The sequence below is a fragment of the Dendropsophus ebraccatus genome, chromosome 15, assembly GCF_027789765.1.
Source record: "Dendropsophus ebraccatus isolate aDenEbr1 chromosome 15, aDenEbr1.pat, whole genome shotgun sequence".
Lineage (NCBI taxonomy): Eukaryota > Metazoa > Chordata > Amphibia > Anura > Hylidae > Dendropsophus > Dendropsophus ebraccatus.
Window position 1 is genome coordinate 58,210,621 of NC_091468.1, and position 26,381 is coordinate 58,237,001.

General features: G+C 45.2%; 1 protein-coding gene across 2 annotated transcripts in view; it reads right to left on the bottom strand.

Annotated features, from left to right (window-relative positions):
- Window positions 1-17,382: 17,382 nt before the first annotated feature.
- MDGA1 (MAM domain containing glycosylphosphatidylinositol anchor 1) overlaps window positions 17,383-26,381 on the bottom strand; it is a 217,871-nt gene continuing 208,872 nt past the window's right edge. For both annotated transcript variants that reach the window (XM_069954925.1, XM_069954924.1), the window contains 3 exons: window positions 24,244-24,374; window positions 19,099-19,207; window positions 17,383-18,337 (listed from right to left, as the gene is read on the bottom strand). In XM_069954925.1, the coding sequence (XP_069811026.1) occupies window positions 18,246-18,337; window positions 19,099-19,207; window positions 24,244-24,374 (332 nt within the window). In that variant the 3' untranslated portion in view covers window positions 17,383-18,245. The remainder of the gene's footprint in view (window positions 18,338-19,098; window positions 19,208-24,243; window positions 24,375-26,381) is intronic.

Genomic DNA, 26,381 nt, shown 5'->3' on the forward strand with positions numbered 1-26,381 from the left:
GTAAAGGATGGTTTTTAAATTATATCTAGAGTTGGAATCCTGCAGTATTACCAGCTCGTTACTTATACGTCACTGACACAGATAAGACAATGTATCATGATTATAAGCCTGGAGAAAATGGCCCAAGTTTTATTATGGTAATCACATTTTATAGACAGATAAAATATAGGGTGGTAACAAATGCTAATAAGACATAGATGAGGCGGTGCTAGTGATTTAGATATTCAGTCATGCGCAATGGCATCTATATTAGTATTCATTATTATTATTCAAAAAGGTCAAAAAGGGTAGAACAATACATTCTGTGCAAAGATACTTTTTCATGAATCCAAGAGCACAATGTATTTGTTTTCCATAAATTGTTTATAGATAAGTGTCTCTGGAACCTTGGGGATTGTGTCTACAAATGATAACTTTCCAGGAGTTGTTCTCAGTGACGTGCTTCCAGCATTCCTCTTCTTTATCCAGAACATCTCTCTGTCACCCTCTGATCACGCTCTCATCACGCTCTGATCATCTCCAGTCTCTTAAGAGGGCAATATATATAGGTGTAGTCATATAGGTACGGTGCAGGTAGGTAAAATCGTATCGCTGGCCTTATCATGAGGACCCATCAGTCTTATGTAATTGGAGGATTAGACAACACTGTATTGCGATGAGGAATGACCATCAGTCCTGTGTGATTGGAGGATGAGACCATGCTGGATGGGGGTAATGAGCGGCCATCAGTCCTATGTGATTGGGGGATGGAACCATGCTGGATGGGGGTCATAAGAGACCATCAGTCCTATGTGATCAGAGGACGACATAAAGCTGAATGGGGGTGATGAGCAGCCATCAGTCCCGGGCGATCAGAGAATAAGACCACACTGGATGGGGGTGATGATTCGTTATCTGTCCTATGTGGTTGGAGGATGAGACCACGCTGGATGGGTGGGGAGCGGCCATCAATCTTATGCAATGAGAAGAAGCTGGATGGGTGGTGATGAACGTCATTCAATCTATGTTTCTCCAACTTGACAGGATTGGACTCCTTGGGATGTTCAGTCCATGTGATAAGTTGTTGTCAGGTTATATTCTGGGGACTGGCGGGAGGTTGCACCGCCATCATTGACATAAAAAATTCAATAATACAGTAAAAGAAACTTCACGCTAATGAAAAGAAACGTTGGAACCCTCTATAATGTGGCCATCAGCCATCAGGTATGAGAGATCGATAAACTGGGTAATGATTAGAATCACGAAAGTCATGTTTAACTCTTCAAAGACCTCAAAGAAAATCAAAGGGAAGACGTGACAGTCCAGTGGTTGCGTCTGCCATAAAAGCCGCTGCGTTCCTGGAGACAGATGGTCATTAGTGGAGACGCCATTTATTGTCTCCCGCGTTCTGAAGATCAATAAACAGAAGGAGATTGATAAGTGGAGAATGAGTCGGACAGCAGGAGCGGCGGTAACGGATCCGGTGTGATAATGAAGAGCTCACATATGGCGGCGGCAGCTTCTCCTGCCCATCAGAGACGTCTGTACCCTGCGCTCATTTTATGAAGTTCATAAACAAACGAATTGTACCAGAGGGAACGCGGTGCTGCCAAGAGCCGCAGACAATGCGCCAGATCCAAAAACAGCAACAGGAGGCGCTGCAGCCTCGGCTCCCCATCACCATATGATAGGGATAAACAATCCGAGCTGAGACCTCCACGTGCCCATGCTCTCCGCTATACGTCTCCGACACATTGCGCCAATTATAGCGAATATTGCAAAACCAGACATCAGAGAAGAGACAGTGCCGAGTGTGCCTGATAGATACTTTATATTCCGCAGGAGTCTGTTACTTTTACAATTCAGTTCTTGCTGCTCGTATATTCAGGCCGCAGATTGAATTAACTTTCATTGTCGTCATCGATGTCTTCACACGGAAGATTAAGAATAATTATATCAAGGTGAAGTCATTTAATCCTGATTTGTCACAGTCACACGTGTTAGGATATCACAGGCCCCATCTGACATGTATAATGTATATCCCGGGCCCCTCATCTCCCATTACAGACAGGCTGGAGCCATGACGGAGCTATCGCTGGCTGTTCCTCCACCTCCCGTAATCCACATGCGTGGACATTACTGTGCCCTGAATATGAAAATCCTGTCTTACATTCTCTCTCTTTGGAAAGGTATCAAATAAAAGTCAGAATATTAGGAAATTTGTATAAATTGTTACAAGGATGACCAATGATTCCTCTGAGCCTTCTAGGTGGTAAAAGGAAAATTAAAGAACAACTCCGGCATCAGGAAAAAACAAACAAACGAAAAAAAACAGTAACAGACACAAATCCTATACTCACCATCCCTCTTGAGTCGACCGCCATTCGAAAATCCCGCCGGCCATGGTACCCATCAACCCCCTCTGAATTGGACGACATAAGCCAGTACCCAATGCACACTGCTATACAGAAGTGAATAATTTGCCAAAATAACCTAGGGTAGACAAAGGGTTAATGGTAACATCCCTGGGGCAGAGAAGGTATTAAGTATGTCAATATGCCTGGTAGGCTGGGGAAAAGTTAGGGTTCACATTAATATCCCTGGTGGTGTAGAGAAGAAAGAGGTTAAAGGTTTTACCATGAAAAACTGCTAAAATGCAACTCCAGACAGATTAGTTCACTAAGGGATTAGTTACAGTGGCCCATAGAAGTTTATGGAGAGTGGAGGGAGCAGCGGGGTAAAACAGGGACAGACACACAGAAAACAGCCTATGAAAGCTCTAGCAAGTGTTATATCTCCCGGTGTGATGGACTTACAGCTAACACTGCTTAGTACTGCTCTATAATGTCCTCTATGCTACTGCTTCTAAGGGTGTCTGTTCAGATATACAAGCAGGTTCCCCTCTTCCCTGTGTGTGCAGGGTATGTAGACATCATAGCAACTAGTCTATATCCACCAGCTAAGGAAAAACTCAACATTAGAGATGGAGTCAGGAGAAACTGGTGAACAATACCATATAGAAGTTATGGTCATATATAGTGCTGCTCCTTATGTATACACAAGACAGCTTATACTTAAAATTTAGCCGAAAGTGAGGGAATGCTTTAAGGAATTTATCCAGGATTAAAAAAGATGGCTGTTTTTTTCTAAAATGCAGCCACCCCTGTTCTCAGGTTGTGTGTAATACTATAACTCCATTGTCTTCACTGAACCGCAGTGCCACACGCAGACTGAAGACAGGTGTGGTTCCGTTTTTCTCTCCTTGGATACCACCTTTAAGTAATCTCCGGATTAGATAGGCCATTCTCACACCGATGTAATAGTAACATGAAAGGTGAATGAGGATCACCCAAGGTTTTCTTTTTGGATTCCCGAATAAACCAATCAGATGAGTTCAGCTCTGAAGCTTTGTGGAGATTACGGCTCTGACTAATCTCAGGTCATTCTCATTGTGCTGATGTTACTGGACTGAACTGAACAGAAGATATTGACCCCAGTAACCAATAGTCTTCGGCTCGGCCATTGCTACGGTCGCCTGGCTTACTCTACAGTGAACATATGGTCTGTGACTGCGGCTGATCGCTCCCTCTGGAGAGGTGTTGACTCCTGGCTCCAGATCCGGGTAGACTGTGAGATTTGCTGAGTGTCATCCAGGAGGCTTCGCCTGGTGTCGGCTCAATTCTGCTTCTCCAGTTTAATCTTGTAGAAGCCGAAATCTGCTTAGAGATATGAGGGAGCGGCTGGAACAGATGTCGGGCCGTGTGCAGAGAATCTGTCTACCTGGAACATCTCAGAGAATCTTTTCTGCTCCGCGCAATGTCTTAAAGATCTCCCCGAGGCGAAGCCCTGCTGTCAAGCAGATGTCAGCCACAAACAAGGGAGACCTGTATAATTTATCTGTAATAAGGCGATTAATCAGCCCGGGCTCGACTCCTGACAGGACGCGGCTATGAGACATTTCATGTCTGACCCAAGCGATCAGCAGACTGGAGGAATGAGACTGCAGTAAAAACTTACCAGGAACTTCTCACGGCTGATGACTGATACAATGCAACAATGTATAGACAATCCCCTGTGAGCTGCAGCAGCTTGCAGCTGTTTCCTGCCCTGATAGTCTGTTACAATGTATCAGTGCAGGTAACATGGAGCCGTCTGGACGTATTATTGTAGTATCACACGCCGCAGGAGATGTGCTGGTCAGTGCAGTTTTCCAGTTTTTGATTCATTGTTAATGGGCATGCAGTTTTATCTGCAATGTGCTGCAGCCCCAGAGTCAAATTATCACTGGCGGTATGATGGCAGGAAAATAGCAAAACTGAAGACAAAACAGACAAACTGCATGTCTATAAGACTATGGCATCTCAGCCATCCAGTTAATGATAATATACATTATAAAGTGCTGCTTTACAGTTAGTAGACAGCCCACAAGAGCTGCTCTACAGAGAAGGAGACCGTCTGCTACAAGAGCTGCTCTACAGAGAGGAGACAGCCTGCTACAGGAGCTGCTCTACAGAGAGGAGACCGTCTGCGACAAGAGCTGCTCTACAGAGAGGAGACAGCCCACTACAAGAGCTGCTCTACAGAGAAGGAGACCGTCTGCTACAAGAGCTGCTCTACAGAGAAGAGACAGCCTCCTACAAGAGCTGCTCTACAGAGAGGAGACAGCCCACTACAAGAGCTGCTCTACAGAGAAGGAGACCGTCTGCTACAAGAGCTGCTCTACAGAGAGGAGACCGTCTGCTACAAGAGCTGCTCTACAGAGAGGAGACAGCCTGCTACAGGAGCTGCTCTACAGAGAGGGAGACAGCCTGCTACAAGAGCTGCTCTACAGAGAGGAGACAGTCTGGTACAAGATCTGCTCTACAGAGAGGAGACAGGATGCTACAAGAGCTGCTCTACAGAGAGGAGACAGCCTACTACATGAGCTGCTCTACAGAGAAGAGACAGCCTGCTACAAGAGCTGCTCTACAGAGAGGAGACAGCCTACTACAAGAGCTGCTCTACAGAGAGGGAGACAGCCTGCTACAAGAGCTGCTCCACAGAGAGGAGACCGTCTGCTACAGGAGCTGCTCTACAGAGAGGAGACAGCCTGCTACAAGAGCTGCTCTACAGAGAGGGAGACAGCCTGCTACAGGAGCTGCTCTACAGAGAGGGAGACAGCCTGCTACAAGAGCTGCTCTACAGAGAAGAGACAGTCTGCTACAAGAGCTGCTCTACAGAGAGGAGACCGTCTGCTACAAGAGCTGCTCTACAGAGAGGGAGACAGTCTGCTACAAGAGCTGCTCTACAGAGAGGAGACAGCCTGCTTTAAAAGGTGCTATAAAGAAAAGAATCAGCCTGTTACAAGAGCTGCTCTACAGAGAAGAGACAGTCTGCTACAAGAGCTGCTCTACAGAGAAGAGACAGTCTGCTACAAGAGCTGCTCTACAGAGAAGAGACAGTCTGCTACAAGAGCTGCTCTACAGAGAGGAGACAGCCTACTACAAGAGCTGCTCTACAGAGAAGAGACAGTCTGCTACAAGAGCTGCTCTACAGAGAAGAGACAGCCTGCTACAAGAGCTGCTCTACAGAGAGGAGACAGACTGCTACAAGAGATGCTCTACAGAGAGGAGACAGCCTACTACAAAAGATGCTCTACAGAGAGGAGACAGACTGCTACAAGAGATGCTCTACAGAGAGGAGACAGACTGCTACAGGAGCTGCTTTACACACAGGTAATAGCAGTGTGTGCAAGACAGAGCCGCAAACTAATCTCCAGTGATCAGACCAAAGAGAAAGGACGTCTGATGTATGAGGCGTCTAACATGAAAATACAGATGAGACTGCCCAATACTAGTTATATGCAAAGATATTCAGAGACTGTATTGATCCCATATTGATGCAGCTCATCATGGTGCAGTCACTTCAGGAACAATAAAGTGATTACAACAACCTCCTCAGTCTATTTGTTGCCCCTCGACCTGCACCTTTCACTCCTCTCCTGAAATACTCTGTGCTGCAGAATGACGTTGCTCTTCTCAATATGTAATATTCAGTCCTCCTTTCTAAAACTACCACTGAGACTCCATCCTGGTCCCTGAGCTCAGCATCCTATGTGTGGTTAATAGCGACAGGGACCTGCTGGGTTATTTTCTCATCTTCTGCCCAGTGGAGCCCAGCAGGGCAGTCAGGGGCCCCAATTACCCCGGAGCCCCAGACTAATGTCATCATTAACCTCAGACACTGAGGAGCCTCTGATAATGACAGCGGTAATTGGTTAATGAAGTGTTAATGAGAAGAGCGTCCCTGCTTTATTGTTACAGATCATTCAGTTGAGTCCCCCCCCTCTCCTGAGATGGGAATAAAGTTGTATCGGCTGATTATAATGTGATTACAGCCAGCGGCCCTTAAATAATCATGTCAACTTCCCTGGATGGCGGCAACTTATACAACTCAGGTCAGTGGTGTCCGAGTCTATTCTACACCCATTGCTGTGTTCACACCTGCACAGACAGAATCGTGCAGTATGCTACATTATATTGTCCAGAGAAATGCTGCGTTTACACGGAACAATTATCGTTCACATTTTCGCAATAACGATCGCATTTGAGTGATAATCGATCCGTGCAAACGATCAAGCGGCCAGCGAGAAATCGTTCATTTTGATCTTTCAACATGTTCTCAAATCGTCGTTCGTCGTTTGCTAAAAAGATTCACCCTATGTGAAAGATGGGCTTAAGCGATCTTAAAAACCGATCGCAATAATGATTTTTCTTACAAATTTTCTAACGATTTATTTGTCTTAAAACTGATCGTTATGAAAAACAAATTGTTGCTTCAAAATCTTTAAACGATCAATTGGGCGCATTATCTCTTCGTGTAAATGCAGCAAAACTCAGTCTTATCAGGTACCCGCAGACACCACAGCAGGCAGATCATTATATACAGGTGTATAAGGCTCCTATGGAGAGAAATATTAGCTTTATAAATCCCTATGGAGGGAACGCCCTCTACTGGTGACTTAGACCAGTGATTTTAAACCTTTTTTGAGCCGCGGCACACTTTTTATACTTAAAAAATCCCGGGGCACACCACCAACCAAAATGGCACAAAATGACACTAAATCAGTACATATTATACATATAGTTAATAATATAGATTCTAAATGTATTTATACTCACTCAGTGTGAAACCTGGGCCTGTTTTCTTCTCCCCCCTGTGCTTCTCTCCACCATACTTCTCCCCCTACTTCTCTCCTGTGCTTCTCTCCACCATACTTCTCCCCCCTGCTTCTCTCCTGTGCTTCTCTCCTGTGCTTCTCTCCACCATACTTCTCCCCCTGCCTCTCTCCTGTGCTTCTCTCCCCTATGCTTCTCTCCACCATACTTCTCCCCCCTGCTTCTCTCCTGTGCTTTTCTCCACCATACTTCTCCCCCATGCTTCTCTCCTGTGCTTCTCTCACCCATGCTTCTCTCCACCATACTTCTCCCCCCTGCTTCTCTCCTGTGCTTCTCTTCCCCATGCTTCTCTCCTGTGCTTCTCTCCACCATACTTCTCCCCCCTGCTTCTCTCCTGTGCTTCTCTCCCCCATGCTTCTCTCCACCATACTTCTCCCCCCTGCGTCTCTCCCCCATGCTTCTCTCCTGTGCTTCTCTCCTGTGCTTCTCTCCACCATACTTCTCCCCCATGCTTCTCTTCTGTGCTTCTCTCCCCCATGCTTTTCTCCACCATACTTCTCCCCCCTGCTTCTCTCCTGTGCCTCTCTCCCCCATGCTTCTCTCCTGTGCTTCTCTCCACCATACTTCTCCCCCCTGCTTCTCTTTTGTGCTTCTCTCCCCCATGCTTCTCTCCAGCATACTTCTCCCCCCTGCTTCTCTTCTGTGCTTCTCTCCACCATACTTCTCTCCCCCCTGCTTCTCTCCTGTGCTTCTCTCCACCATACTTTTCCCCCCTGCTTCTCTCCTGTGCTTCTCTCCACCATACTTCTCTCCCCCCTTCTTCTCTCCACCAAACTTCTCTCCCCCCTGCTTCTCTCCACTGTTTCTCTCCCCCATCCCCAGGTGTCTCTTCCCCCCTTCCTCCTCACCTCCTCCGAGATGGTCGCGCTGCTGTCCGCCTCACCTACTGGCTGCCCGTAGGGCCCGGACGTGCTCCTCCAATCAGCGGAGACTGGGAGCGTGGTGTGCTGCGGCGGGCCGTAGCGCACAAGTTGATTGGATGCGTGCATCACGGCCCGCCGCAGCGCACAACGCATTATAATCTGCCACTGATCGCTGCGCATTGCCGGGGAACAAAACACAGGGGCACCATAGTTTGGGAAACTTTCCCCGCGGTACACCCGACCATGTGTTGCGGCACACTGGTTGAAAATTACTGACTTAGACAACCTAAATTGTATAATTTACCAAATAAAAAAAAAAGAGAGCGCCCCCTATGACAGATTTGCTATAAAAGTTTAAGATAAATAGTATTTAGAGGAGAGACACACGTTCCCCCTCTCTAGGATCCCAGTTGGGTGGTGCGTTCCTGATAGATATGATATTTACTGTATATAAACGTCGGATTGTTGCAGTGATGTCTCAGGTTGATATGTAATGATTACAGGGGGGGGGGGTCTCTGATTACACGCTGGACCCTGCCACAAGAGGGCGTAACAGTGCTTCCCAGCTGCCATCATAGTCTTTACTAAAGTTGTTCTTCTGTTTATGTCAATTTACCCACCAAATGTGAGAAACCATCAAGGTGCACACCTCTGCTGTGGACTGTAACCATTATGCTGGTGTACAGTACCACTTATAGTGACAGGAACCATTATGCTGGTGTACCACTAAAAGTGCCAGGAACTATTATACTTGTGTACCAGTTAAAGTGACAGGAATTATTAGGCTGGTGTACCACTTACAGTGACAGGAACTATTAGGCTGGTGTACCACTTACAGTGACAGGAACTATTATGCTGGTGTACCACTTAAATTGACAAGAACTATTATGCTGGTGTACCACTTACAGTGACAGGAACTATTACACTGCTGTACCACTTAGAGGCAGTTACTGCTAAGAGAGTTGATATGATGTGTTTGGGTCATTCCAGCAGAGTAGTACCGGCCCCCTTTTATGTACATTTGAATATGACTGGTCCTCTCTGGTGACCACCTCCTCATTGCCATCACCCAGAGCTGAATTCGCACTGCAGCAGGGCCTGGAAGCCGCTCATGTGATTAATGGATAACACTATTATTTTATTGAGATCTTCCGCTCTGGCTTCTTCTACTTTCAATGATTTCCCATATAGTTCTCTGCAAACAGTAAAAGCCGGGAACGTGTTGTGATTATTTACAGAAGTACGTTCCCTGTCATTTATTTCACTGCTCACGAGCCGCTTATCGCTAATACATGGAAGAGTCACCATTACTTAAAGGGGAACTCCACTAAATATCACTGAGGGAGCAGTAACAGTACACAGAGTGTGGAAGATGCTAATACTGGGGTTCAGTGTACAAAGAGGGGCAGCTGCTGTATGGAGGGAAGGAAGAAGTTCCCCTCAGACAATACCCTTCTCTACGAGTCCTTTAACATGTACAGATAAATCGCTTAGGCGCTTATATAGCCAATGAAAAGAGATGATTTTTTTTCTTGAAGTTGAATCTCTATAAAAAGTCGTTAATGTGATTGATGAGTTTTTACACCAAACGATTAACAATGATTTTGAAATCAGCTCAAAAGATGCGATAATCAACATACAGAGCGACTCTGTACCCACAATCTGTCCCCCCCCCAACCGCTTGTACCGTCAGATAGCTGCTTTTAATCCAAGATCTGTCCTGGGGTCCGTTCGGCAGGTTATTGTCCTAAAAAAAAAACACTTTTAAACTTGCAGTCCTGTGTCAAATAGGCGTGGCCTAGAGTGTCTGTGCCCTAAGCCTGCCAAATCTGACAGCTGCACTTAAATAAAGCTTGTCCCCCTATCCCTGGTGTCTAGTGGAGTCGCAGAGGGGAGATCCCTTCTCCTGAGCCAGCAAGGGCTCAGCATTGCACTGACGCAGATCCCGATCCCAATCTACAGATCTGAGCTGCAGCAGCCTAGAGTAATACAGCACTGATCTAATAGATCAGTGCTGTATTATGTATGCTACACTGATCTATATGATAGATCAGTGTAGTTGTATTAGAAGTTCCCCAGGGAGACTTATAATTAATGTGTGTAAAAAAAAAAAAAGGTTTTTTTTTAATTAATAAAAACCCCTCTCCTAATAAAAGTTTAAATCACCCCCCCTTTTCCCATTTTATAAATAGAAATAAAAAAATTAATAAAAAAATTATCACATTCCTGATCTCGCATGGGAAACGGTGTAAACGCAAAAAACCACAAAGGTGCAAAATTGCGCATTTTTGTTTACATCAAATGCAGAAAAAATTTAATAAAAAGTGATCAAAAAGGCACATATAAGCAAGCAAGAAAGAACTGATCGTGGTGCAAAAAATGACATACTATGGTTGTAATCATACTGACTTGAGGAACAGAGATAAAAAGTCAGCTTTACTATTCACGTAAACAAGAAACCCCTCAAAGGTGAATTGCACTTTTTTTCAATTTCACTGCACAAATAATTTTTTCCTGGTTAAAGGGGTACTCCAGCGGGGGGGCATTTTTTTCCAGACACCAGGGAGGAGATGGCTGAGGGAAATGACGTCCACTCACCTCCCCGGCTCCAGCGGCGGGTCCCGCATCGCGGCGCTCCGGTCCCCGGCCGCTTCCTGGTGTCTGATGCGGGTCCGAGACGATACGCTCAGCCAGTCAATGACAGAGGTGGGATCTGAGCGGACTTGAAACAGATCCCGCCATCCCGCCACGTCTCGGGCCCGCGTCAGACACCAGGAAGCAGCCAGGAACCGGGGACCCGAGCACCGCGATACGGGACCCGCCGCTGGAACCGGGGAGGTGAGTGGACATCGTTTCCCTCAGCCACCTCCTCCCCGGTGTCTGGAAAAAAATGCCCCCCCACTGGAGTACCCCTTTAAGGCACATGTGCAGTGTTCAGACGAGTGATGATTAGGAGAAATCCTGCCTGGGGCATTCCTAATGATGAGGAGGGTGGGGAGGAGGGATGAAGAGGCGTTGCAGGCCTAGGGCACAGATACAATAGGCTACGCCAATTTGACATAGGGCTATAAGATTAAAAGTTTTTTTTTTTTTAAGGACAATAACTACATCACCTGCCAAACGGACCCCAGGACAGATCTTGGATTATAAACAGCTATATGATGGTAAAAGTGGTTGGGGGGGGGGGGGGGTGTCAGGTTGTGGGTACAGAGTCGCTTGGTATGGGGCTTAAAGAAGTGGTCAGAGTATCTAAGGGTGATCCACTTGAAGGTGGTTTGTTTGGACAATTCAGTAAATAGGAAACAATTTTATAGAAATTCTGCAGAGATTTGATCCCTGAGGGGTTCACTGAGAAGGAGAAGTTTGGCATGAAGTGGGGGAAGGGTTCCTCCTGCATTCAGTTGCCTTACAGTCAGAGAAAATGCTTGATCTCCAAGTGTAATTTCTTGGGAAACCATTTACATGCTGCTGAGGTTTGTAGTGCGGCTGTACATTGTAAGTTTGATTGTCTGGGTATCGTCATGTAAGCACATCTAATTTTCTCTGTGTGGCCATCACTAGTAGTATACTGTGTTAATGTGTAAGAAGCGGGTCACATGACCTTCCCTCAAACAGGCTTCTGTCTGGAAGCCTCTGGAAAGTTTTGTGGGAGGAATCACTTCGTCCAACCCTCTGCACCAGAAGTAATTCTGATCCTGCCAGTGCATTGTAAAGCTTCGTCTGCTGGCTACAAAGCTCAGCACATATCTAATCCACCCCTGGCTCTAGCCACAACAGGAGCCCATGCCAGCCCCCCTTCAGCAAAGCCTGATGTGCAGAAGCAAAGTAACCCCTTCCCTGCCAGGGACTTCTGCTGCATTTCATCTTGTAGGCTTTGGATCATGCACTGTGAACTGCAGCATTGTGTAACGTTACTATATATCCATGACCTGTCTGCAGTCAGAAGAGGGAGCCTGAAACAGGACTCTTCTGCTTCTACTGGACTCCTAGTGGGCCTCCGGGCAGAGGGATGACTTACAGGCCATGACCTTTACTGGCTTACGCCCTGTGATAGGGTATTGTAGCACATGTAACCCAGACGAGCCAAGTCTCCTAAACACTAACCCCAGTGGACTGTGTATTCTAAAGCAACACTTTAAAGTGTTTCCAGTGTCTTCTCGGGACTCTCTACATTACTTTGACTAAGAAAGCCACTAAGGGGATAATAGGGGTCTTACAGAAAAATTGTTCATATAGATTTCAGCTCTGATTGTAAAATTTTGCTTGATCAGAATCTTCTCCTTGTCTATTGGTCATTTTTACTATTGTAAAAACAACGATGCCCCAAAAATCCCTACTCGGGCAAATGAGGTTCCGCACAATCCGTCCTTCATTCTGGGAATGTTCTCTTTCCAATGCCTCAATGTTGTTCAGTTTGGGTTCTTTCTTTCCAGTGTCCCTGGCCGATACTTCCATCCCTTCATAGGGAATTTGGAGCTTTATGCAGAAGTGTTATCATATTCCCAGCAAGCAAGATTCTCGGCACTCCTTACATTTGCTGATAGACACATTCATCCAGTGGGCATGGCAGCCAATATACTGGAGCATGCTACGGGTGGTGTACAGATATTAATGCACAGTCCTTCCGATAATCAATCCAAAATAAGAAGTAGAGTCTGGAACTCACCCATGTAGCAAAAATATAAAAGTTTCCTTTATTCACCAAACGGGTAGACACATTCATCCAGTGGGCATGGCAGCCAATATACTTGAGCATGCTACGGGTGGTGTACAGATATTAATGCACAGTCCTTCCGATAATCAATCCAAAATAAGAAGTAGAGTCTGGAACTCACCCATGTAGCAAAAATATAAAAGTTTCCTTTATTCACCAAACGGGTAGACACATTCATCCAGTGGGCATGGCAGCCAATATACTTGAGCATGCTACGGGTGGTGTACAGATATTAATGCACAGTCCTTCCGATAATCAATCCAAAATAAGAAGTAGAGTCTGGAACTCACCCATGTAGCAAAAATATAAAAGTTTCCTTTATTCACCAAACGGGTAACATAGAGTAGATAAACACAGATCAGGCAGAACAGCTGTTTCGCGTTAATCACGCTTTTTCACAGCCCTGACATCATCACGTATTACGGTCATTCTTATACAGAATTACGTCTAAGTAATTAGCATATTTAAAAACACATGCACCTTAAATAGCAAATAAATCAAGACACATAAATACAATTAATGACATTAACATAAACTGCATCTTTGTACAATGCATAGAAAGAGAGATACTATTGCGCTACCAGCAGGTTTCATGAATACTGGATCTATCATTCAGACCAAGCGGCTTCAGTTTTAAGTATCAGTTCGGTCTCCTCCTGGAGTAATCGTAACTGGCGATCGCCCCCGCTCGTAGTTGTTTTACCTGTTTCAGACCCATAAAACATAGATCGGAGGAATTACCATTATGCACAGTGTGATTGTGAGCAATCAATTTAGGGCAACCTTTTCCCGTTTTAAATGACCTCATGTATTCTGAGAAGCGCACGTACATGGGGCGTATGGTTTTGCCCACATAATAAAAGCCGCAGGTGCAAATAATCGCATATACCACATATTTTGATCTGCACGTAATAAAATCCCTCACCTCCAATCTTATCGGACCTAATTGGATTGTCTTCTCATCATTCAAAAATTCACAATATTTACAGTGTTGACATTTATAATTACCTGGATCATGAGTGGCTCTACCTAGCCACATATCTTTGCGTTCCTTCTCAGTTATATCCACAAACCTTTCCTTAACAATCTCATCCCGCAGATTCTTACATCGGCGGAAGGATGTCCAGGGAATTTAACTGGCCACCCCTATACTCCGATGTAAATGTCAAGTTATAGGTGTTATTATTCATATACTGCATAAAGTCAGAAAACTCCTCCTTAGACCCCGCCCACACAATTAATACGTCATCAATATATAGAGATTTAAAGCAATTTTTACAAAAAAAATATTGGACAGCGAAAAAATAATATTGTCCTCCAACTCGTCTGGAGATGTATTGTTGCTATTGGCACCCTTAGACAGTCTGTATTGGGACCTATGTATTTGCTGCTTTTTCCGAACTCTTATGGAGATAGTGTTTTCTGTCATATATTTATTCAATATGTTGTTATGTATTAATCGCTAATAATACAAGTGTTGAGCTTGATCAGTGCTCCTCCCCTGCAACCTATCACACTCTAGTGATTGGCCAGGGGAAATCTAGCTCCGCCCACCTTCTACCCAGAAGGGCTGTGCGGTCTTGTCAGCGACAGTTGGTAGTCTGGCATTGCCAGAGTCACATCTAACCTCCCTACGTCACCTCAGTAATCCTGTCAGACTCCATCTTCAACCCCCTAACCTGTTTCCAGTCAGCCATAAGGACTAATACGTGTCTTCAAAGTCTCAGCAGGACATCCTCTGTATTTATAAGTGCCTGCTGTCGGATTGGTGAGATGTTTGAGGGTCTCCCGCTCACTTCGAGTCTCTTCAGTAACTTCAAGTACCTATTCACACGTACCTTATAAAGGCTGGAAAACCACAAAGTCCCTGGAACAGGTCTGTCTACTTAAAACCCTATTTATCCACCAAGTTTAAGCTATAATAACCAAGGTAACCCTCCCCCTGAAGTTAAGGACTCTGATCAAGCCAACAGTTTAAGGGGTTATCCAGCGCTACAAAAACATGGCCACTTTCCCCCTACTGTTGTCTCTAGATTGTGTGGGGTTTTAAAACTCAGTTCCATTGAAGTAAATGGAGCTTAATTGCAAACCACACCTGAACTGGAGACAACAGTAGGGGGAAAAGTGGCCATGTTTTTGTAGCGCTGGATAACCCCTTTTACCGTCATCAGATGCCCCTGTATTGGATTGTATATAGTTATCCTTTAAGTAAAGTCTTAATATACTTTCACCGCTATTGTGTGAAGACTTTTATTAAAAATTATATGTCACTGTGTGTATGCTGAAGAAGACGAGGGCCCCAGCACCCTCGGACCCCACAGTGACAGGAAGGTTTCAGAAGGTGAGCCCTAAGGTTGCACTACACCACCCAGCAACACAACCCCTCAGCATATCACACCACATACCACCAAAGAGACATTATATATCCACAAACCTTCCCTTAAAGTGACACTGTCACCCCCTTTGTGCATTCTGACATCTCTACACAGGTGTAAAGGGTAAATTTAGCGTTTTTCATACCTTATTTCAGATCATACGTCATGGTGCTTGTTCAAGTAAAAAGTGTCCTTTTATCAACTGCAGATTGTATTAAGTGGGCGTGGCCTCACGCGCTAATGCCACGAGGCCCCGCCCACTTAACACAATCTGCAGTTGATAAAAGATGACTTTTTACTTGAACAAGCACCATGACGTATAATATAAAATAAGGTATGAAAACCGCTAAATTTACCCTTTACACCTGTGTAGAGATGTCAGAATGCAAAAAGGAGGTGACAGTGTCACTTTAACAATCTCATCCCACAGATTCTTACATCGGCTGAAGGGTATAAGGGGGCGCTGTTCAGACAGATGTAGTTTTTTTAACTACATTGTCCATGGGCGAGTGGCAAAAGGTAAACACAAATCTAGAGGTAGCATTTTTCTTTTCTCCCCGGTTTTTAAGTAGAGACAAACGTGAAATACTACGGGCTTTATCCCAGGCTATTTTTATCACTTCCCGTAGATAGCCCCGGTCCATCAGACATTGGTTTAATGCATATGCCTGTGTTTCAAAAGATGCATCTGTGTTATTTATTCTACGCAACCTTATGAATTGGCCATATGGGACCGATCGTTTAACATGTACTAGATGATAACTATCATAGTTAAGTAACATGTTTGTTGCAGTCGGCTTACAGTACCCACTTGTTAGTAACTTGTTATTTTTTACTTCCAGATGGACGTCCAGGGATGCAGGTGTACAGGCTCTCGACGTCAATGGGAACTGCTCTCTCCACTCAAAGTCTGCCAGAACATTTAGTAGCTCCTTCATATCTTGAAGATACGATGGTACTTGCTGCAGCAGCGGGCGTAGTATCCAGTTATGATATTTTGATAAGGGTTCTGTAATAGAACCCATACCTGCTACGATAGGGCATCCTGGAGGACGCTCCATATCCTTATGTAGCTTTTGTATCCAGTACCAGTAGGGTCTCATGGGTGACTGTAAAAATAATTTTTCGGCAGATTTTCTAGAGAACACACCTGATTCTACTCCCCTTCGTAACAATGATCTTACTTTATTAATATAGTCAGGTGTCGGATCTTTCTTTAATTTTTCATAAACAGTAGAATCACTTAGTTGGCGATTTGCTTCCTCTTTGTAATAATCCTTAGTTAGCAAGACAATATTACCCCCCTTGTCTGCTGGCTTCACTATAACATCACCTCTGGACTTGAGCCACTTGAGCTCTTTTCTTTCGAGGACATTTAAAACTGGAAAATGTTTCCCTAAATTGATGGCTCACGTTCACACTGTGCATAATGGTATTACCTTCGATCTATGTTTTATGGGTCTGAAACTGGTAAAATAACTACCAGCGGGGGCGATCGCCAGTTACGATTACTCCAGGAGGAGACCGAACTGATACTTAAAACGGAAGCCGCTTGGTCTGAATGATAGATCCGGTATTCTTGGAACCTGCTGGTAGCGCAATAGTAGCTCTCTTTCTATGCATTGTACAAAGATGCAGTTTATGTTAATGTCATTAATTGTATTTATGTGTCTTGATTTATTTTCTATTTAAGGATGCATGTGTTTTTAAATATGCTAATTACTTAGATGTAATTCTGTATAAGAATGACCGTAATACGTGATGATTCTTATTTTGGATTGATTATCATATTCCCAGTTTAGATGCTGAGGGACCTGCAAGAAAGATTAGAACCACACTGTATGTAGAGGACACAAAATCATCTCAAAACTACAACACTGAAAACTCTTACAGCTCTTCAGTACAGCTGGTGTTATAACTGGAGTTGTAGTTTTGCAGGTTGGAGGATCACCACCGTCTCATATACGACCATTACCCCAGCACCAGACACAGTCCAGACACCCATAGAAAAGGATACCAGTTTATTTAAAATTTTCAGATTTGGTAACAATATTCTAAATGTCATCCTATAGATCAGATGACCTCTGTCCCCTGCGGAAATCTATGAGCCATGGTGAATGAGGGTGGTGACGAATCTGATGGGGGTGGGGTGGTAGTCACACACATACCTGGGTTCCTATTGGGCACTTCTGTTGGTGGAGACGCTAAACGTTTATGTGTAAGGATAAATAAATATTTGCCGGATTATCAGCAGCCGCCATTGTATATACCTCCTATAATAGATACCTAATGCAGCAAGCTGTCTGCAGTCTCCGTCCGTCCGTCCTCCTGACCGCTTGGGCTTTATATTTGCGCCCGTCTATACGGCAGCTGGGAAAACCTAGAACGTGCTCTCGGAGAGGGAGCAGAACTTCCCTATAGCTAAAGACTACAATCTTCATTGTCCCTTGGCGAGGGTTGTGCCCTCTCGATGACCAAGGATGTTAGGAATGGAGTCTGTGATGGGATGGACACGTGATTACATGGAAATAGATGAACATATGGACTCAGAAGAACATGCATCTGGCATGAGCATACATGAGCGTATATGACACTGAGCAGCACGCAAGGGATCTACTTAGAAAATCATAGTACAGAAGCCGGGACGTCTCCTACAAGGTCCTGCCCAGGGCAGAGTAACATTCTCCCAGCCACGGTCTCCACAGTTTCTATAGAAATTTGTGCTTATGTTTTTCATACAGTTCAGAATATTTTTTTTATGATTTTTCCACATCCCCCGTGTGGACGTCAAGTCTTATCACCTCCGAGTGTTTAGTCTTATCGCGTCCCTATCGTCCCATCTTCGTCTCTCTGATTCTCATCTCTTGCTTTTTGTCATCCCTTCTTCAGTTTTTTTTTCTCTCCCCTCTGTTGTATTGTAGACGCAATGATCTTCTTAAAGGGATCCCTCAGTCCATTGTGGGGTCCTTCAAGCAGTCATGCTTGCCGGTCTTTGGTAACATCTGGACACTTTGGTGTGTCGTGAAGAAGGAAAGAGGAGGAAAGGGCACAAGGTTTGGGGAGGCCTCAGTCGGAATCCATTAGATGCCACTTTGTATCATCTCAGGAGCACGAAGAGGAGGAGAGATACCAGCCAGAGAAGAAATCCTGAGATGGGATTACGGGTGGCACTGCTGGGAGCGGCCACTGCTGCAAAACAAGAAGACAACCTCCATTTACACCGAACATCTATGAGTATACAGCAGAAAGTACATGAACAAGTCAGGTGTGGAAGGAATATCACAATGTAATGTCATGACTAATGAGATTGTACTGAATGTTATGAACTCAGAGACTGTGGAAATAGTTACATCATGTTTAAAAGTCCCATTACACAGGCCGATTATCGTCAAGGACCGGATTGCTCATTTAGCCCGTGTACAAGTGTTAGCGATCAGCTAAGGAGCGGGCAACTCAATGCAAAGGCTGACTCCTTTGTCTCCTCCAGATCTCTTCGTCCCCTCTAGAATAGTCCATCCTCTCCAGACCCCTCTGTCCCCCCCAGACTTCTTTTTCTCTCCCCAGACTTCTCTGTCCTTCTTCAGACTCTTCTATCTTCTTCCATATTCATCTGTCCTCTTTCACACTCCTTTGTCCACCGTCAACCCCTCTGTCCCCTTTAGAATCTTGTCCCCTTCCAGACTACTCTGTCCCCTTCTAGACTCCTCTATCCTTCTCCAAACTCGTCTTTCCTGTTCTAGACACCACAGTTCCCTTCAGACTCCTATGTCCTCCTCCAGATTCCTCTTGGCATCTGGATTCACCATAGTGGAGTTGGAAGGAGGCAACTGTCAATTCAGAACAAACCCTTTAAGATACAGTAAACTCAAGGAAAATGTGGCTACTCTACCAGCTGCAATGAATTAAGTTGGATGAGGCCTTGAAGGATAAAGTTTATGAGAAAATTTCACCTTTTGTTGGGGGTATCTGTCTTTTCGGACACTCTGTCTTCTTTATGGTGACATCATCAATGGCCATGTCTCCTTCCACGCCTTTTCCAATAGTGCATTCAAACACGATCTGGGGGAGAGAGAGGACCTGAGGTCAATACAATGCCCGTCATTAGGAAGGGAACACGACAGGAATACATTTCCCATTCATCATATTAAAGCGAGATACATTCAGACTCAGCAAGCGTATCTGGATTCTGCCGCTGCACTGAGATTAATCCCCTGAAAGATTTATTTCCTACAGAAGCAAATGTCACCCACAAATAATACAGCAAGAGACGAGACTTTACATAATTCTGGTAGTGAAAACAATAACAAAGAGAGTGAGCCAAGGAGGCAACAGTGGCTATCGCTACCTGCACGTTTAGGACGTCTCCGGGGTTCTGTTAAGTAATAAGCTCCAGAAAGTTGTGCTGGAGCATGAAACCTCTAAATCATATTCCGCTGCTTTACCCTGAAGAGATGCAAGAGTCTGCTGCCGGCTGTGGTGTGGACGGCTCCCCACTACACAGACGCCTTTTTATTTTAGGAAATCCACAGAGATGCAGAACAAGGGCGGAAGCGATTCCCTAGATACATCAGCTATTATGATATGTTATAGAACAACCCTTAAAAGTGAGCCCGATGCTGGCGGTGGTTCCTCTACAATGCTCTGTGCCCAGTGTCGGACTGGCCCACCAGAAGACTGGAGGATCCTCCGGTGGGCCCCCAGCTGTAAAACCTGCACTAACATTGACTGATATGTTATTTCTCACTGGTTATTCATTGGTGGGCACCCAGGATCATTTTCTCTGGTGGGTCCCAGATACCCCAGTCCGACTCACCATGAACATTGATATCCACAACACTAAGATGTGAACATTAATGTAGACGGATAAAGGGGTCTTTGTGTATATTTGGTGGGTTAGAGAAACTTCTGGAGATGTTTTTTTAGTTTTTTTGTGATGATGCCCCCTGTTAGGAAATAATCTTTATGCAAATCTCTCAAATTTTCTTAATACCATGACTGGTGGGGATGGGGTTTGTAAGATGGCATCAAGTGCACGGCATGTCTCTAAAATAGGTAAAAACATTTAATAAAGCAAATAGTTATCAATTAAATAAATTTGCCCAGTCAGGGATCTCAGCTCTGGATCTCTTGGCTCTTGATGTCTTTGCTCTTGGTTCCTTATCTCTTATAGCTCTGTATCTCTCAGCTGTAGACATTCCAACTTTATGTCTATCAGCCCTGGGTCTCTTAAGGCCCTATTCCATGGAACTATTATCGTCCGTATTCGGCAGATATCGGCCGCTACGGACGATAATCGTCCCGTAGAATAAAGTGCAACATGTTGAAAAACAAGCGACTGATATAGCAGCGATCTGCTGCCGTTGCTCCGTTGAATAGGAGCGTCGTCAGCAGACGCTGCTATATCCTATGGGCTGCCCGGACGATCAGCGATCACCCGGGCAGCCCCCCCCCCCCGCAGCTCCCCGCCGCCCCTCCCGCACTCACCCGCTCGCTGCTGCCGCGTTGAATAGCGGCGGCAGCGAGCGGGGAACGAGGAGCAAACAAGCGCTGAGAGCGCTCGTTTGCTCCTCTAAACGACCCATGGAATAGGGGCTTTAGCTTTGAATCTCACACATTTGGGTGTATCAGAACTGGACCTCCTGGGTGTCTTAGCCTGGACTTCTTGTCTTTGAGTCCCTCAGCTCTAGATCTTGGGTCTTTCAGTTCCTTGGCTCTGGGTCTCTTAAGCTTTGGACACTTAGCTCTGATCACTGGATCCCTTGGTTGTGAGTTTCCTGGTTTCTTTGCTTGGAATCCCTTGGCCCTTCATTTCTTATCTATGGGTTTCTAAGTTTATCATAGCTTGGCTCTAGGTCTTCAAGTTTTTGGATTTGTAGGTTAAAGGTTCCTCAGCTCTTGGTCTCTTGGCTTTAAATCTTTTAGTTTGTGGTCTCTGAACTGAATATCTTGGCTCTGAACCTTGGCCTAGAGCTAACTCTCTTAGCGCTGGGCCTTTTGCCCTGCATCTCTCAGCTCTAGATTTATCTTGGTTTTGGGTCTCTGAGCTTGTTATCCAATGGCCTTGGATCTCTCAGTTCCAGGTCTCTGCTCTGCATCTCTTGGCTCTTAGTTTTCTAGATCAGAGTACCTTGGCTCTGGATCTCTTAGCCCCATAGCTCTTTAACCTAGATCTCTGGGTCTTTTGGCCTTGGGTCTCTCAACTCTAGATCTCTTGGTTTGGGGTCTGTTAACTCTTGGCCTTGTGGTTCTAGATCTACCATTTCTAGATCTTTCTTCCCTGGAACTCTTGGCTGTGAATCTCCTAGATTTGTGTCTCATGGCTCTGGATTCTTTAGCTGTTAGTCTCTTGGCTTTAGAGCATATGTTTCTTGGTCTCTTAAATGAATTTCTTTGCTTTGAATCGGTTCTTAATCTCCTAGCTTTGGTCTCTCAACTCTAGGTCTCTTGGTTTTGGGTCCTTTAGTGCTTGGGCCTATGGCTCTAGGTGCCTAAGTTCTGCTCTGTGTAACTTGACTCTGAATCTCATACATCTGGGTATCATGACTCTGGATTTCTTAGCTTTAGGTCTTATGACCCCGGATTTTCAAGTTCTAGGTCTCTCTGCCCTGGATCATTGGTTCTTGATTTCTTAGATCTGGGTCTCATGGTCTGGATCTCTTGGTTCTGGGTCTCTTGGTCCTGGATTCATGAATTCTGGTTATTTTCGTTTTCAATTTCTTGGTTATTGATCTCTCAGTGCTGAGGATCTTGGCCCTCCATCATTCAGTTCTGTGTCTCTTGGTATCCTTCGTATATTTCCATTTATTTCAATCAGAAGGAGAGGACAACAAATTTCTACTTTCCTAATGAATCACTCCAGGCGTGACCTTCCTCTTGGTGGTGTGCGCTGTAGTGTAGACATTAATCCATCCCTCACATCCAGCCCTTCCCAATGTTCCAGGACAATTATCCGTAATTGCGGTGAGAAAATCTACTGCTCCCGTAAACAAGATTAGAATGGATTTACTAAAGGTCGGTGAACTTCAGAGGCTTAATAATATCCCTGATCTCTTGTCGTGGTGGAAAGATGAGCTCCGCTCCTTTCCTCCCTGATACAATGTCTGTGAGGGCCATGAGAGCCTCCCCTGAAACTTATGATTTCTTTCTTGGAGATCTGGGATCATATAACGGGCAGTGTCAGGAGGCTGTGTGGAAAGGTGGAAAGGGTTCCCAGAACCTCATAATACACCTCAGCTGCTGCAGAACCTCATGATACACACCTCAGCTGCTGCAGAACCTCATGATACACACCTAAGCTGCTGCAGAACCTCATAATACAATTCAGCTGCTGCAGAACCTCATAATACACCTCAGCTGCTGCAGAACATCATAATACACCTCAGCTGCTGCAGAACATCATAATACACCTCAGCTGCTGCAGAACATCATAATACACCTCAGCTGCTGCAGAGCATCATAATACACCTCAGCTGCTGCAGAACCTCATAACACACCTCAGCTGCTGCAGAACCTCATCATACACCTCAGCTACTGCAGAACATCATAATACACGTCATCTGCTGCAGAACCTACTAATACACCTCAGCTACTGCAGAACATCATAATACACCTCAGTTGCTGCAGAACATCATAATACACCTCAGCTGCTGCAGAACCTCATAATACACCTCAGTTGCTGCAGAACATCATCATACACCTCAGCTACTGCAGAACATCATAATACACGTCAGCTGCTGCAGAACCTCATAATACACCTCAGCTGCTGCAGAACCTCATAATACACCTCAGCTGCTGCAGAACCTCATAACACACCTCAGCTGCTGCAGAACATCATAATACACCTCAGCTGCTGCAGAACATCATAATACACCTCAGCTGCTGCAGAACATCATAACACACCTCAGCTGCTGCAGAACCTCATAATACACCTCAGTTGCTGCAGAACATCATAATACACGTAAGTTGCTGCAGAACATCATCATACACCTCAGCTACTGCAGACCATCATAATAAACGTCAGCTGCTGCAGAACCTACTAACACACCTCAGCTGCTGCAGAACATCATATTACACACCTAGGATGCTGCAGAACATCATACTACACCTCAGCTGTTGCAGAACATCATCATACACCTCAGCTACTGCAGAATCTCATACTACACCTCAGCTGCTGCAGAACCTCATAATACACCTCAGCTGCTGCAAAACCTCATACACACCTCAGCTGCTGCAGAACATCCTAATACATTTTAGCTACACATTCCTGGTGCCCTCTCTCCCATGCGCAGTGTAGCAGAGCTGACAATAAACATAATGCCGCTGAAGCTGCTGCCGGGATTGATTCTATATTAAATATTTTAACATTCAAAGCTTTTCGGCTTTTATGATTTGACAATTTGAGGCGACGGCCGGTGACAGGACAATATTACTTCTACAGATCCACTGTTTTCTCAGATGGCGGCCGCACGTTTACGACTCACAGCCATAACACAGTGGCGGAGGCTGTGCCGTATATCACACTTATATTCTCAGCTGTTTGTTCTACATTAGGATGCAGATTTTATTAGGAAAATTATTTATTATACTCTTCATTCTTACAGGAAAAGCCAGAATTTGTCTTCATAGAACCTAAAACCAACTCCTACAAACCTGGACCTGCAAAGGCAGCAGAGCTGTGCGAGTTATCTGATCTAAGGACTGCAACATCTACTACATTATCTGGGGTGTTACATAGGACTGCAGGTCACATCTACTACATTATCCGTACTCAGAGTTATCACTATTATCTGTGCTGTTACATAGGACTGCAAGTGACATCTACTATATAATCTGTACTCAGAATGTTATTGCTGTGTTAACTGTGGTGTTACATAGGACTGCAGGTCACATCTACTACATTATCTGTACTCAGAGAGTTATCTTTGTGTTATCTGTGGTGTTACATAGGACTGCAAGTGACATCTACTATATAATCTGTACTTAGAAGCTTGTCACTGTGTTATTTGTGGTGTTGCATAGGACTGCAGGTGAACCGTTCATATTGTCTCTTACATGACATGTTTAGCTTTGCTTGTTCTGCACAGTGACCTCCTCACCTGGAAGGGCGCTGTTGGGTTGATCTGCAGGTTCTCTAGCTGCCATTTGTTGCCCTGGTTGCCCCTCTTGGCCCACACAGGAATATCTTGGGTGCCAATATTTTTGAGACGCAGAAAAACTGTCAAGTTACCTGCAGAGGAAAATACAAGAAAAACTGAGAAACTGCAGAAACAACAAGATGTTCAACTAAAGTAACAAAACGTCATGTGTGAGACTCTTGTCAGTCTCTCTCTATTTCTTTCTTTCTGTTCCTCTCTCTGTTTGCCTCTCTTGGTCTCTGTTAAAAGTAGTCTCTCTTTCTCTTTCAATCACAGGTAGTCCATCCCTCTTCCTCTCTCGGTAGGTAGTCCTTTTTTCTTTCAGTCTCTCTCTCTCGGTTACAGGTAGTCCATCCCTCTCCTTCTCTCTCGGTTACAGGTAGTCCATCCCTCTCTTTCTCTATTGGTTGAAGGTAATCCATCCCTCTCCTTCTCTCTCTCTCTCGGTTACAGGTAGTCCATCCCTCTTCCTCTCTAGGTAGGTAGTCCTTCTTTCTTTCAGTCTCTCTCTCTCGGTTACAGGTAGTCCATCCCTCTCCTTCTCTCTCAGTTACAGGTAGTCCATCCCTCTCCTCTCTTGGTTACAGGTAGTCCATCCCTCTCCTTCTTTCTCAGTTACAGGTAGTCCATCCCTCTCTTTCTCTATTGGTTGAAGGTAATCCATCCCTCTCCTTCTCTCTCTCTCTCTCTCTCTCTCTCTCGGTTACAGGTAGTCCATCCCTCTTCCTCTCTAGGTAGGTAGTCCTTCTTTCTTTCAGTCTCTCTCTCTCGGTTACAGGTAGTCCATCCCTCTCCTCTCTCGGTTACAGGTAGTCCATCCCTCTCCTCTCTCGGTTACAGGTAGTCCATCCCTCTCCTCTCTCGGTTACAGGTAGTCCATCCCTCTCCTTCTCTCTCGGTTACAGGTAGTCCATCCCTCTCCTCTCTCGGTTACAGGTAGTCCATCCCTCTCCTTCTCTCTCAGTTACAGGTAGTCCATCCCTCTCCTCTCTCGGTTACAGGTAGTCCATCCCTCTCCTCTCTCGGTTACAGGTAGTCCATCCCTCTCCTTCTTTCTCACTTACAGGTAGTCCATCCCTCTCCTTCTCTATTGGTTAAAGGTAATCCATCCCTCTCCTTCTCTCTCTCTCGGTTACAGGTAGTCCATCCCTCTTCCTCTCTCGGTAGGTAGTCCTTCTTTCTTTCAGTCTCTCTCTCTCGGTTACAGGTAGTCCTTCCCTCTCCTCTCTCGGTTACAGGTAGTCCATCCCTCTCCTTCTCTCTTGGTTACAGGTAGTCCATCCCTCTCCTTCTCTATTGGTTAAAGGTAATCCATCCCTCTCCTTCTCTATTGTTTAAAGGTAATCCATCCCTCTCCTTCTCTCTCTCTCTCGGTTAAAGGTAGTCCATCCGTTTACAGTCTCTCTCTCTCTTTGTCTCAGGTAGTCCGTCTCTCTCTGTCTCCGTCTCTCTTGGTCTTGATTACAGGTAGTCAGTCTCAATTAGTTACAGATAGTCTGTCTCAGTCTCTCTCTCAATCACAGGTAGTCCATCCCTCTCCTTCTCTCTCTCTCGGTTACAGGTAGTCCATCCCTTTACAGTCTCTTTTTGTCTCAGGTAGTCCGTTTCTCTCTGTCTCAGTCTCTCTTGGTCTTGATTACAGGTAGTCAGTCTCAATTAGTTACAGATAGTCTGTCTCAGTCTCTCTCTCGGTCACAGGTAGTTTCTGTCTGTCTCTGGCCTCAGTTACAGGTATTCTGTCTCTTTCTCTCTCTCTTTGTATCGTCTGGGTTTCGGTCACTTTTCCCTTCTGCTTCTTGGAATATTAATTTCTGGATCATTTCCTCTCGGAGGCCATAAAGCCGGAGTACCAGGAGTAAATGTTTCCCCAGAACCTTGGAGAGCGGCCAGTGAGCTCCGGGCCCCAGGCTGCTCATTATGGCCACCACCACTTCCCAGCACCAGCCTCACACACGCCTCCTGTTACTGCCACTCACTGACACTGAGCCTGTAAAACCGGCAGCTGTAGATTTACAGAGGACATTGATCCCTCCAGGACACGATCCGTCTGCACAGGACCAAGCACCTGTAGAGTGGGGACTGTAGAGTGTAAGCTTCTG